Below are 12,034 nucleotides of genomic sequence, written 5' to 3'. Positions count from 1 at the left end.
AAAAAAACATAGCTAGGTGGGGACGTATAGGAAACAAGGTCCCTATCCCCATCCCTAATGTTGAAACTCCCGCCCCATCTCGACCCATTTCGTTCGAGGTAGGTCCTTACTATAAAAAGTGACATCTTTACACCGACAAAAATAAAAACGTCATTTTATTATTATTATTTATTTTTATATAAAATATCGACGGTGCTAATTAACAAATACATTTTTTTTAATGGAAATAAGACTCTATGATAAAAAATGTAATTGCCCAAGTCCCCTGTTAACCGATATTGTTATATATTGTCTTTTTGGGCTTCCTTGTTTCCCTCTTCGACTTCCTCTCAAGGCTTTATAAAACGCATCTGTTAAGGGAAAGGTTTCCACACCCTTATAAAGGGTGTTTCGTTCTCATGTTCTTCTTCCTAACTAATGTGGAATATCACAATCTACCCTGTTTAGGGTCCAGTGTCCTCGTTGGCACTCGTTCCTTCTCCAATCGATGTGGGGTTTGATGTCCCACATTGGTTGGGGAGGAGAATAAACCAAGGGGGTGGAAACCTTCCCCTAGCTGACGCGTTTTAAAGCCTTGAGAGGAAGCTCGAAAGGAAAAGCCCAAATAGGACAATGTCTATTAGCGTTGGATCTAGAGCATTACAAATGGTATCAGAGCTAGACACTGAACGATGTGCCAGCCTTCTCGCTGTTCCCCAAAAGGGGTAGACACGAGGTGGTGTGTCAGTAATGACGCTGGCCCCAAATGGGGTGGATTTGGAGGAAGGAAAGAGTGTCAGCGAAGACACTAGGCTCCGAAGGGGAGTGGATTGTAATGTCCCACATTGGTTGGGGAGGAGAACAAACCACCATTTATAAGGGTGTGGAAACCTTCCCCTAGCAGACGCAAACGCGTTTTAAAGTCTTGAGGAGAAACCGAAAAGAAAAGCTCAAAGAAGACAATATTTGCTAGCGGTGGATCTGAGTTGTTACATGGGAGGACCTCCGGCAAATCCACCCCCTTTTAGGGCCAGCATACTTACTGACTCTGATACCATTTGTCACGATCCAGGTCCACCGATAGCATATATTGTTCTATTTGGGTTTTTCTTTTCGGTTTTTCCTTTCGGGCTTCCCTCCTTTCGATTTTTTCTTTCGGGTTTCCCCTCAAAGCTTTAAAATGTGTCCGCTAGAGAAAAGTTTTCATACTCTTATAAAGGGCGTTTCGTTCTCCTCCCCAACCAACGTGGGATATCACAAAAAAAAAAAAAAAAAAAACTCTATTTCCATCTTCAGAAATAATACAACGAGAGACGTTTCAGTTTCATTATTAATCCAAATTATCGAAAATTTTGACATTCAAAACAAAACGAACATTATTTTTTAGGATACTTCTGAAAAACTAAAAGACGAGCAATAAAAAACGATCATCGAACGTTCATACAAATTCCGAACAATGCCAAAAATAAATTTGAAAATGGAAGGGATAGAATTTTGATAGATAAGACTCGCAATGATATAAGTTTTGAATAGAAAGGGACATAGCAAAACTTAGAAACAAAAATAAATAAATAAATAAAATAAAAAACCAATCCCACGCGCAAGCTTGTCGTCATGCTGGCGTGCTTTAATGTGGGCCCCACGACCATTTATATTTTATTATTTAATAAACTTATTTCTCTTTCACATGCCACGCTTTTCTGTGGTCCCCACCGTCCACCCACTTGACTTGGTCAAAGTCAACCTTTTTCTTTTTATATTGGAAAAATCTCTCCCTCTCCCCTCCATTATTATATCTCCAAATTTTTGTATTAAATCATCGTATGAATTTAAAATATAATTTGTATAATTAATTATAATTAAATTTTTTTAGTGATTTAAACTCAAAATTATTATTTCCTAAGAATTTTACAAAAATAAATAAATTAATTAAATTGATTTCCTTATTAAAGTCGAGGGTATAATCGAGATTAACGTTTAAATTGATATAATTATTTATTTAAAATTTTAATAAAAAATTAAATTCTAGGTTCCCGACTACTAATGTTAAAAAAAAGAAGACAAACTTATTAGACAGATAATGAATAAAACCCCGAACGTTGTTAGATTAGACGAATGTGAGCGAGGGATAAATTTTTCCCAATACGAGAGAAATTCAGGAAGAGTTCAGACTGTGTTAAGCACCGATTACATTGGTCGTCTAGATTGCGAAGAAGGTGTGCGAAGGAGAGAGGCGGGTCAACAAATAATAAACAAGAAATTATCAAAGACGATGAGCTAAAAACATCTTTCGTGACACTTTCTTAGTAGGAGTATTCAAAAGTCACGGTAGCTCGGAGAACTCAATCAGCTCAATTAACCCGTGCAGTTTGGTTGGTTTACCAACTTATTTGGATTCGATTGAACTAATGCAACTCAATATTTTTATGACAATTCGAATAATTGAACTGGACCTAAATAACGTCTAAAACTCGACCCAACCTAATCTACGAACAGTATCATATCGAAGCGATGAATTTTCGTCTCCAACTAAAAAGATGACATAATTAATGCTTTGAATAAAATTTTCCAAAGGTGGAAGAATTTGGTGGGAAAAGGACGTTGAAAGTAATTATGAAATTAAATATTGTAATTTATTTCCTACCAAAATTAATTAAATAAATAATAAAATAAAATAAAGTATTTGATTGGGTAATGTATTTTATTTATATAAAATATAAATAAATCGATGAAAATTTGATGATTTCATAGCTAATCAAAAGACGTATAAGATCACCTTTAAGATTAAAATTTTGAATAAATGACATAAACAACCCGAACAACCCAATTCATAACAGTTATGGTTGTATTTAATAACGGTGTTGTGTGGGATGAAAAGATTTATAATTGGGTTTTTCCTACCAAATCTACCCTCCTTGAGGCCTAACGTCCTTACTAGCATACCGTCTCGTGTCTACCCCTTCGGAGAACAGCGACAAGGCTGGCACACCATCCGGATAACGGTGTTGTTTGGGCTGAAAAGATTCATAATCGAGCTTCCCCTACCAAATCCACTCCCTTTGGGGCCCAACATCCTTACTAGCACACTGCCTCGTGTCTACCCCCTTCGAGGAACAGTAACAAGGCTCGCACACCGTTCGGATAAACGGTGTTGTTTGGGCTGAAAAGATTCATAATCGAGCTTCCCTTACCAAATCCACTCCCCTTTTGGGGCCCAACATCCTTACGAGCACACTACCTCGTGCCTACCCCTTTTGAGAAACAGCAACAAGGCTGACACATCATCTGGGTAACGGTGTTGTTCAGGCTAAAAAGATTATGTACGGTGTTGTTTGGGCTGAAAATATTCATAATCGTGCTTCTCCTACCAAATCCACCAATTTTTTGGGCTCAGCGTCCTTACAAGCACACCACCTCGTGTCTACCCCCATCGAGAAACAGCGATAAGGTTGACACATTGTCCGGATAATGGTATTGTTTGGGTCGAAAAGATTCATAATCGGACTTCTCCTACCAAATCCACCCACTTTTGGGGCTCAGTCTTCTTACTATCACACCACCTCGTGTCTACCTCCTTTGAGAAACAGCAACAAGGCTGGCAAACCGTCCAGATAACGGTGTTGTTTGAGCTGAAAAGATTCATAATCGGGCTTCCCGTATCAAATCCACCTCCTTTGGGGCCCAATGTCCTTACTAACACATCGCCTCGTATCTACCTCCTTTGAGGAACAACGACAAGGCTGGCACATCATCCGGATAACGGTTTGTTTGGGCTGAAAAGATTCATGATCGGGCTTCCTCTACCAAATTCACCCTCCTTTGGGACCAGCATCCTTACTAACACACTGCCTCACGTCTACCCTCTTCAAGAAACAGCGACAAGGCTGGCACATCATCCGGTGTCTGGCTCTGATACCATTTGTAACGACCCAGACCCACCGCTAGCAGATATAGTCCTCTTTGGACTTTCCCTTTCGGGCTTCCCCTTAAAGCTTTAAAACGCATATGCTCGGGGAAGGCTTCCACACCCTTGTAAAAAACCTTATAAAGACGTAAGACATCACAATTTTTTATACAAGTTATTTTTTAAACCTTGATTATTTTTTAATATATAGTTTTAGTTTAGAATTATGTGACATTTTTTTTAATATATATCCTTAAATTATGAGACATTGTTCAATGATTCCTTTATATGCATGTTGGACTTAAATATGATCAACATATTCATGGAGTAACTTTGAATTTAATATGATATGATTGCTTAGTTTTGAAATTATTTATAATAAATATCATAATTTGAATTCACTCCATAAATTTAGCAAAATTATCATAATCATAATTGATTCCATGAATTTTCTACAAGCAATCTTGTCATAATCGCTCGAGAAAGCTGTTTGATAGAAGACAATACAACTTAATTGTCGGGCAAAGTCACCGAGAAAGATAGAAATCAACTAGTTTATTCAATTCCATTTCTTCCAATTAACTTGTTGTATCATGGGAACACCCGAAATGTCGATCATATATATTTTGCTTCGAGAGACCGACTCATTCGAAATCTCTTTTTTCCCGTGTTAAAGCGAGAAAACCCCTTCTAAATAGGGAGTGAGGGCGGATGCGAGAGTAGAAAAGTCAAATACGAACATAATTTAATTGATAAGGTATTTGAATCTCTTCTCGAATTAATTAAAACTCACATGCTGTCGTTTATAAAATTTATTCTTACTTTGACTTATGACGAGGTAAAAGTCAACTGAAGACCATAAGTTTTTATTTATTTATTTATTTATTATTATTATTATTATTTTTGGATAATATTAAACCTTCCTTAAAAGAAAATACAAATTTGAAATTTAAAATAATAAAATTTGATTTTTTTTTTCAATTTTGGAATTTTTTCTAATATTGCAAAAATAATTATAAAAAGTAAAGAAACAAATTAGGCAAAGTAGTTAGGGAACACATTTAATTTCCTCAAAGAATATATATTTAAAATTTTCAATATTAATAATTTATTTTTGTATTTAATCCATTTTTAACTTAATTTTAAAATTTACTACCTAAGGTTAAAAGTTAGGGTTAATTTGAATATATCACAGTGAAATTGACAATTCTGAAACTGAGTTTTTTTACCCGAATTTAAAAGTTCAAGAATTATACTTCTAATTGTAAAAAAAGAAGGGTCGAGGAGACTCAATTCTTGGACCTCTTAATCGAAGATAGTCGCGATGTGTTTAAAGATGTCCATTTAATCCGTGGAGACTTGCCTCGAACGAGCCGAGAAGAAAATTTTCCTCTAAATGTAACCAGAGACGTGGATTTTATTCCCCGTTTTCAATTTTGTCCCATTTCATTAGTGGAGACCTACTTCGAACGAGCTGGAGAATCCCTGTTTGGAGGGAGCGAAGAGAGATCTCTCCTCTAAATGTAACCCGAGACGACGATTACATTCCTCGCTTCTGATATTGTCTCATATATATATCTTACTGTTTTACTGTTAAGATATTTTACTGTTTTTAATATATATGGACAAAATTTCTACCGAAACCCGTTCCGCACGAAAAAAATCCCGAGAATCCCATCTCCGCAAAAATAAATAAAAAATTTTAGGAGGATAAGAAGTGAAATAGGAGACCAGGACGGGAATCCCTATGCCGATTTCTCAAAAAATAAATAGAGAATTTCGAGAGAATAAGAAATGAAATAAGAGACAGAGACAGATAAGGACACAAGGGTTCCCACCCGACCCGACCCGACTCGACTCTATAGACTTCTCTAGCTGTGCTCGGATCGTCAATCCCGAAGCAATTAATCACATACATTAAAAAAAAAAAAAAAAAAATCTGAGTATCATTCACATAACTTTTAAATCATCCACACAGCAGCAGCCTTCAAGCAGATTCCCAAGAAAAATCATGTTCTTTCAAAACAATAAAGAAATAAAAAAAAGGAACTGGACCCACAACTTCACCTTGGTTGGAACCCAAATCGGTGAGCCTCACTAGTCTTTTGAACCATTCAAAAAGTCCACATTCTCAACCACCGCCAGGCGTGATACAAAGATGTTTCTACACTTTTATAAGAATGATTTGTTCTCTTACCCAACCGACGTGGGTAGCACTCGTTTACTTCTGTAATCGATGTGGAACTCCCCAATCCATCCTCCTTTGAGACCAGCGTCCTTACTAGCACACTGTTCGATGTCTAACTCTGATGCCTATTCCCTACAATGCCCATTTTCCTCTAGCTCAAAATAATTGTCCATTCCCCTTCGTTCCTTTTTGTAATCGATGTGGAACCCTCAATCCATCCCTCTTTGACACCAGCGTTCTTGCTAGTACACCGCTTGATGTCTGGCTCTGATACCTATTCCCTACCACACCCATCATCCTCTAGCTCAAAATAGTTGTCCATCCCCCCTTGTTCCCTTCTACAATCGATCTGGAACCCCCAATTCATCCCTATTCGGGACCAGCATCCTTGCTACCACACCGCCCAGTGTCTAGCTATGATACATATTCCCTACCATGCCCATCATTCTCTAGCTCAAAATAGTTGTCCATCCCCCTCCATTCCCTTTTGTAATCGACATGGAACCCTCAATCCATCCCTCTTCGAGACAAGCGTTCTTGCTAGTACACTGCCCGATGTCTGGTTCTGATACCTATTCCCTACAACGCCCATCATCTTCTAGCTCAAAATAGTTGTCCATCCCTGTCCTTGCTAGTACACCGGTGTCTGGCTCTAATACCTATTCCCTACAACGCCCATCCTCCTCTAGCTCAAAATGTCTTCCCTCTTCGTTCCCTATCTATCCCCCTTTGAAACTAGCGTCTTTGTCGATGTCTGGCTCTGATATCTATTCCCTGCATAGCCCATCATCATCATCGTCAAGCTCAAAATAGTTGTACTCATCCACAAGTTAAGCCGGAATGAGCCCTCTTTTTGAGGAACTTTCAAATGTGACAATATCAAAATCTTCAGATTTTGCAGCTGGGGCCAATATAAAGCTAAAGCAACCCCATGTGCTTATGAAGCCGCCCAGATTGAAGATTACAGAAGAAAGAAGAAATGACCCATTAAATGTTTCATCAAATGGTGGGTTTCTGAGAAATTAGTGGCCTCCTCGTTGGGGTTCTGAACCGCTTGAACGAGGTCTGTCTTTTGCTCTGTTCCTCGTACTTCTGGAAATCCTAGAATGTTTTTTGTCCCAAGAAAAACAAGCTTTACACTGTAACTGCAGGTTGGAGAAGGAGAAGATGACAAAAGGAAACGATGGGAATGGGATCCCAGAGGAAGATTTTGAATCAAACTTCAACAAAACTGGTACGGATTATCCCTTGTTCTTCCTGTTCTTGTTCATGTTCTTGTTCTTGTTTATGAGCATTTTCAACCATTTTGGTAATGTAGGGGAGGAAAATGATAGCCCAATTGAGGAAGTGAGGCTCACAGTGCCACCAACGGATGACCCATTAGAGCTAGCCTTGACATTCAGGACATGGGTTCTTGGGTTAACATCTTGCTGTCTTTTGGCTTTTGTGAACCAATTCTTTGGTTTTCGCCAGAATCAGCTGTATGTTTCTTCAGTTTCTGCACAGATTCTTGTTCTTCCTCTTGGAAAGTTGATGGCTGCAACATTTCCAGCTACCCCACTTCGAATTCCACTCACTAAGTGGTCATTTTCGATGAATCCAGGGCCGTTTACTCTCAAAGAACATGTTTTGATCACCATTTTTGCCAATTCTGGATCGAATAGTGTTTATGCTTTGAATATCGTCACAATTGTTAAGGCGTTTTACCATAGGAATCTTCATCCTCTTGCAGCCATGTTGCTGTCCCAAACGACTCAGGTGAGGTGATTTCTTAGGTGTTGAGGATTGTTGGGAGGGAGTTCTAGGAATGATCGTGGGTTTATAAGTAAGGAATACATCTCCATTGGTATGAGACCATGAGAGCTTATGCTCAAAGTGGACAATATCATACCATTGTGGAGAGTCGTGATTCCTAACACGGTATTAGAGTCATGCCCTTAGCCATGTCAATAGAATTCTCAAATGTCGAACAAAGAATTATGAGCCTCGAAAGTGTAGTCAAAAGTGACTAAAGTGTTGAACAAAGGGTGTAATTTGTTCGATGGCTCCAGAGAAGGAGTCGAGCCTCGATTAAGAGGAGGTCGTTCAAGGGCTCCATAGACCTCGGGGAGGCTCTATGTTGTACTTTGTTCGAGGGGAGGATTGTTAGGAGGGAGTCTCCATTGGTATGAGGCCTTTTGGAGAAACCAAAAGCAAACCACGAGAGCGTATACTCAAAGTGGACAATATCATACCATTATAGATTATAGAGAGTCGTGATTCCTAACATCAGGCTCATTAAGCCTCTCCATCTTTAGATTTCGTCATCTTCATTGTGCTTATAACATGCTTTTAGATATCAAAATCAAGAACAAACTCTCCCATGAACAGATGCTAGGCTATGGATGGGCTGGATTGTTCAGAAGATTCCTAGTTGACTCCCCTTACATGTGGTGGCCTGCAAATCTAGTTCAAGTCTCTCTATTCAGGTACATTCTTCAAGAACTGATACTCAAAAACATCTTTGAGTAGCAAATTTGAATCAAGAACATGAACCTTACCACAGGGCATTACATGAAAAAGACAAGAGACCAAGAGGAGGACACACAAGGCTACAATTCTTCTTCATGGTTTTCATATCAAGTTTTGCTTACTACGTCGTCCCGAGCTACCTCTTCCCTTCAATATCTTGCATCTCATTTGTTTGTTTGATATGGCGAAACTCCGTCACAGCCCAACAGATCGGTTCCGGTCTTCGTGGCCTTGGCATTGGCTCATTCGGGATCGACTGGTCGACCGTTGCTGCCTTCCTCGGAAGCCCTCTAGCCACACCCGGTTTTGCCATCGTCAACATCTTGATTGGTTTCGTCATGGTCGTTTATGTTCTAAACCCCATTGTTTACTGGTTTAATCTTTATGAAGCTAAGCGATTCCCCATGATTTCAGCTCATACTTTCGACTTCACTGGAAGAACTTACAATATTTCTCGGATTCTTAATGCCAAAACGTTTGATATAGATCAAGCAAACTATGATGGCTATAGCAAACTCTATGTCAGTGCCTTCTTTGCTTTTAACTATGGGCTGAGTTTTGCCATTTTGACAGCAACTATCTCACATGTTGCTCTTTTTCATGGAAAGTAAGCTTCAAAAACACTTGAACCTTTTGAAACCAAGCCATTTCTTGGCTCATTTCACCATCTTTTTGTCCTTTTGTTGTCTGGGACAGAACAATCTGGCAGATGTGGATAAGGACAGCAAGTGCAGCTGGGGATCAGCTGGGAGATGTGCATACTAGACTGATGAAGAAGAATTACAAGCAAGTTCCTCAGTGGTGGTTCTATGTCGTGTTGATAATAATGATGGCGTTTGCGTTGTATGCTTGTGAAGGCTTTGATAAACAGCTCCAACTTCCTTGGTGGGGGATTTTATTAGCTTGTGGGATTGCTCTGTTCTTCACCTTACCCATTGGGATCATTCAAGCAACTACCAATGTGGTATGTTCATAACAACGTATTCGAAACATCGAGATTGAAATATCAGTGTGTTAATGTTCTGCTTAACGATAATGTGCAGCAACCAGGGCTTAACGTGGTTACCGAGCTGATTATTGGGTATATTTATCCTGGGAGGCCGCTAGCCAACGTGACGTTCAAGACGTATGGATATATCAGTATGTCACAAGCTCTTATGTTTCTTAGTGACTTCAAACTAGGTCACTATATGAAGATTCCCCCGAGATCAATGTTCCTAGTTCAGGTAGTTCTTTTGTTATTTTTGCTTGATTATGTTAGAAATCACGGATCTCCATAATGGTATGATATTGTCCACTTTGAGCATAAGCTCGTGTGGCTTTGCTTTTGGCTTCCCCGAAAGGCCTCATACCAATGGAGATGTATTCAATTCTCCCCTCGAACAAAGTACACCATAGAGCCTCCCCTGAGGTCTATGTAGCCCTCGAGCAGTCTCCCTTTAATTGAGGTTTGACTCCTTTCTCTGGACCCCTCGAACAAAGTACACCATTTGTTTGACTTTTGACTACACCTTCGAGGCTAGCAATTTCTTTGTTTGGCGTTTGAAGATTCTATTGACATGGCTAAAGTAAGGGCATGACCCTAATACCACGTTAGGAATCACAGATCTCCACAATGGTGTCCACTTTGAGCATAAGCTCTCATAGCTTTGCTTTGGGCTTCACCAAAAGGTCTCATACCAATTGAGACGTATTCCTTACTTATAAACCCATGATCATCCTCTACATAATGTTCTTTTGTTCTTTCAGTTAGTCGGAACAGTAGTTGCTTCAAGTGTCTACTTTGGCACGGCCTGGTGGCTTCTTACAACCGTCGACCACATCTGCGACCCGGCCTTGCTTCCTGAAGGAAGTCCATGGACATGCCCGGGTGACGACGTGTTCTACAATGCATCCATCATATGGGGAGTCGTCGGGCCACTCCGAATGTTCGGAAAGTTAGGCGTTTACCCCGAGATGAACTGGTTCTTCCTTGTTGGCTTACTTGCTCCTGTTCCTGTCTGGTGGCTTTCCCGCAGGTTTCCCGACCAAAAGTGGATTAGGCTTATAAACATGCCCATCATCTTTGGAGGTGGCTTGGGCATTCCACCAGCTAGAGCAGTGAACTACCTGACATGGGGGGCTGTTGGGATTTTCTTTAACTTCTATGTCTACAGGAAGTACAAGGGATGGTGGGCTAGGCATAACTATATCTTGTCGGCTGCTTTGGATGCTGGGGTTGCTTTCATGGGGGTTCTTATATATTTTACCCTTCAATCGAAGGATATAATTGGTCCGAACTGGTGGGGGCTCGACAGCACGGACCGTTGTCCATTGGCCACGTGTCCTACTGCGCCCGGGATCGTGGTTAAAGGGTGCCCTGTTCATTGAAGTTCTGTCTGTAATAGAAGGTGTGGGTGTCTGTTATGTTCTGCTATATATATGTTGATAGCATATTGTAGGATTCATTAGTTTACTAAGAATCAGCATTTGTAATCGCATCAAGAACGAGAAGCGTTTTTTAAATAATGGTATCGATTTCTATCACGAACGACTCTCTTTCTGGTATTGACAACTGAGATGATCTTCATAGTAGCGACAATCCTTCTTCATGATCCTAATAACGATATGTTTGTCGAACAAACTACACCTTTGTGTCAATAAGGACGCTAGGCCCCGAAGAGGGGTGGATTTGGTGGCAGTCTCACATTGATTGGAAGAAGGAAAGAGTTTCAGCGAGGACGCTAGTCCCGAAGGGGGTGGATTGTGATGTCCCACATTGGTTGGGGAGGAGATTAAAACACTATTTATAAGAGCGTGGAAACCTTCTTCTAGTAGACGTGTTTTAAAGCCTTGTGGGGAAGCTTGAAAGGGAAAGCCCAAAGAGAACAATATCTGCTAGCAGTGGATCTGGGCCGTTACATCGCATGCTCATTCCATACCCTTTTTGCATGCTTTCATCTGGATAGTTCTTTACTATTTCATATTGTGTCATATATGAGGGGTGTATGACTATTCATCAAAATCATGTCTACAGCATTAAAATGTCTTAAAATGTACTACAGGGGGATGTGAACGACTGTTTGGCAAAATCAGAATCAAATGTCTTAAAATGTACTACAGGTACAGTTGGATGTGAACGACTACAGGTACAGGGGGATGTGAACGACTGTTTGGCGAAATCAGAGTCAAATGTCTTAAAATGTACTACAGGGGGATGTGAACGACTACAGGTACAGGGGGATGTGAACGACTACAGGTACAGGGGGATGTGAACGACTGTTTGGCGAAATCAGAGTCAAATGTCTTAAAATGTACTACAGGGGGATGTGACTTGTTGTCAACTCTCTCTACTCAATGTCTTAAAATGTACTACAGGGGGATGTGACTGTACTACAGGGGGATGTGACTTGTTGTCAACTCTCTCTACTTAGATTTTGTATGACTGTTTGGCGAAATCACGTCTGGGCCTA

At 40.0% G+C, this 12,034-nt stretch overlaps 1 protein-coding gene across 1 annotated transcript; it reads left to right on the top strand.

Annotated features, from left to right (window-relative positions):
• The first annotated feature begins 6,926 nt into the window (after positions 1-6,926).
• On the top strand, positions 6,927-11,112 carry LOC111474903 (oligopeptide transporter 1-like). The gene is made up of 8 exons (XM_023119734.1): positions 6,927-7,134; positions 7,223-7,305; positions 7,390-7,829; positions 8,442-8,539; positions 8,617-9,189; positions 9,279-9,546; positions 9,626-9,808; positions 10,332-11,112. The coding sequence occupies exons 2-8, from the start codon at positions 7,239-7,241 to the stop codon at positions 10,950-10,952; spliced, it is 2,250 nt and encodes a 749-aa protein (XP_022975502.1). The 5' UTR covers positions 6,927-7,134; positions 7,223-7,238; the 3' UTR covers positions 10,953-11,112.
• The last annotated feature ends 922 nt before the right edge of the window (positions 11,113-12,034 follow it).

This window comes from Cucurbita maxima, unplaced genomic scaffold (assembly GCF_002738345.1).
Source record: "Cucurbita maxima cultivar Rimu unplaced genomic scaffold, Cmax_1.0 Cma_Scf00003, whole genome shotgun sequence".
Lineage (NCBI taxonomy): Eukaryota > Viridiplantae > Streptophyta > Magnoliopsida > Cucurbitales > Cucurbitaceae > Cucurbita > Cucurbita maxima.
This window is presented reverse-complemented; position numbering and strand designations above follow the sequence as displayed.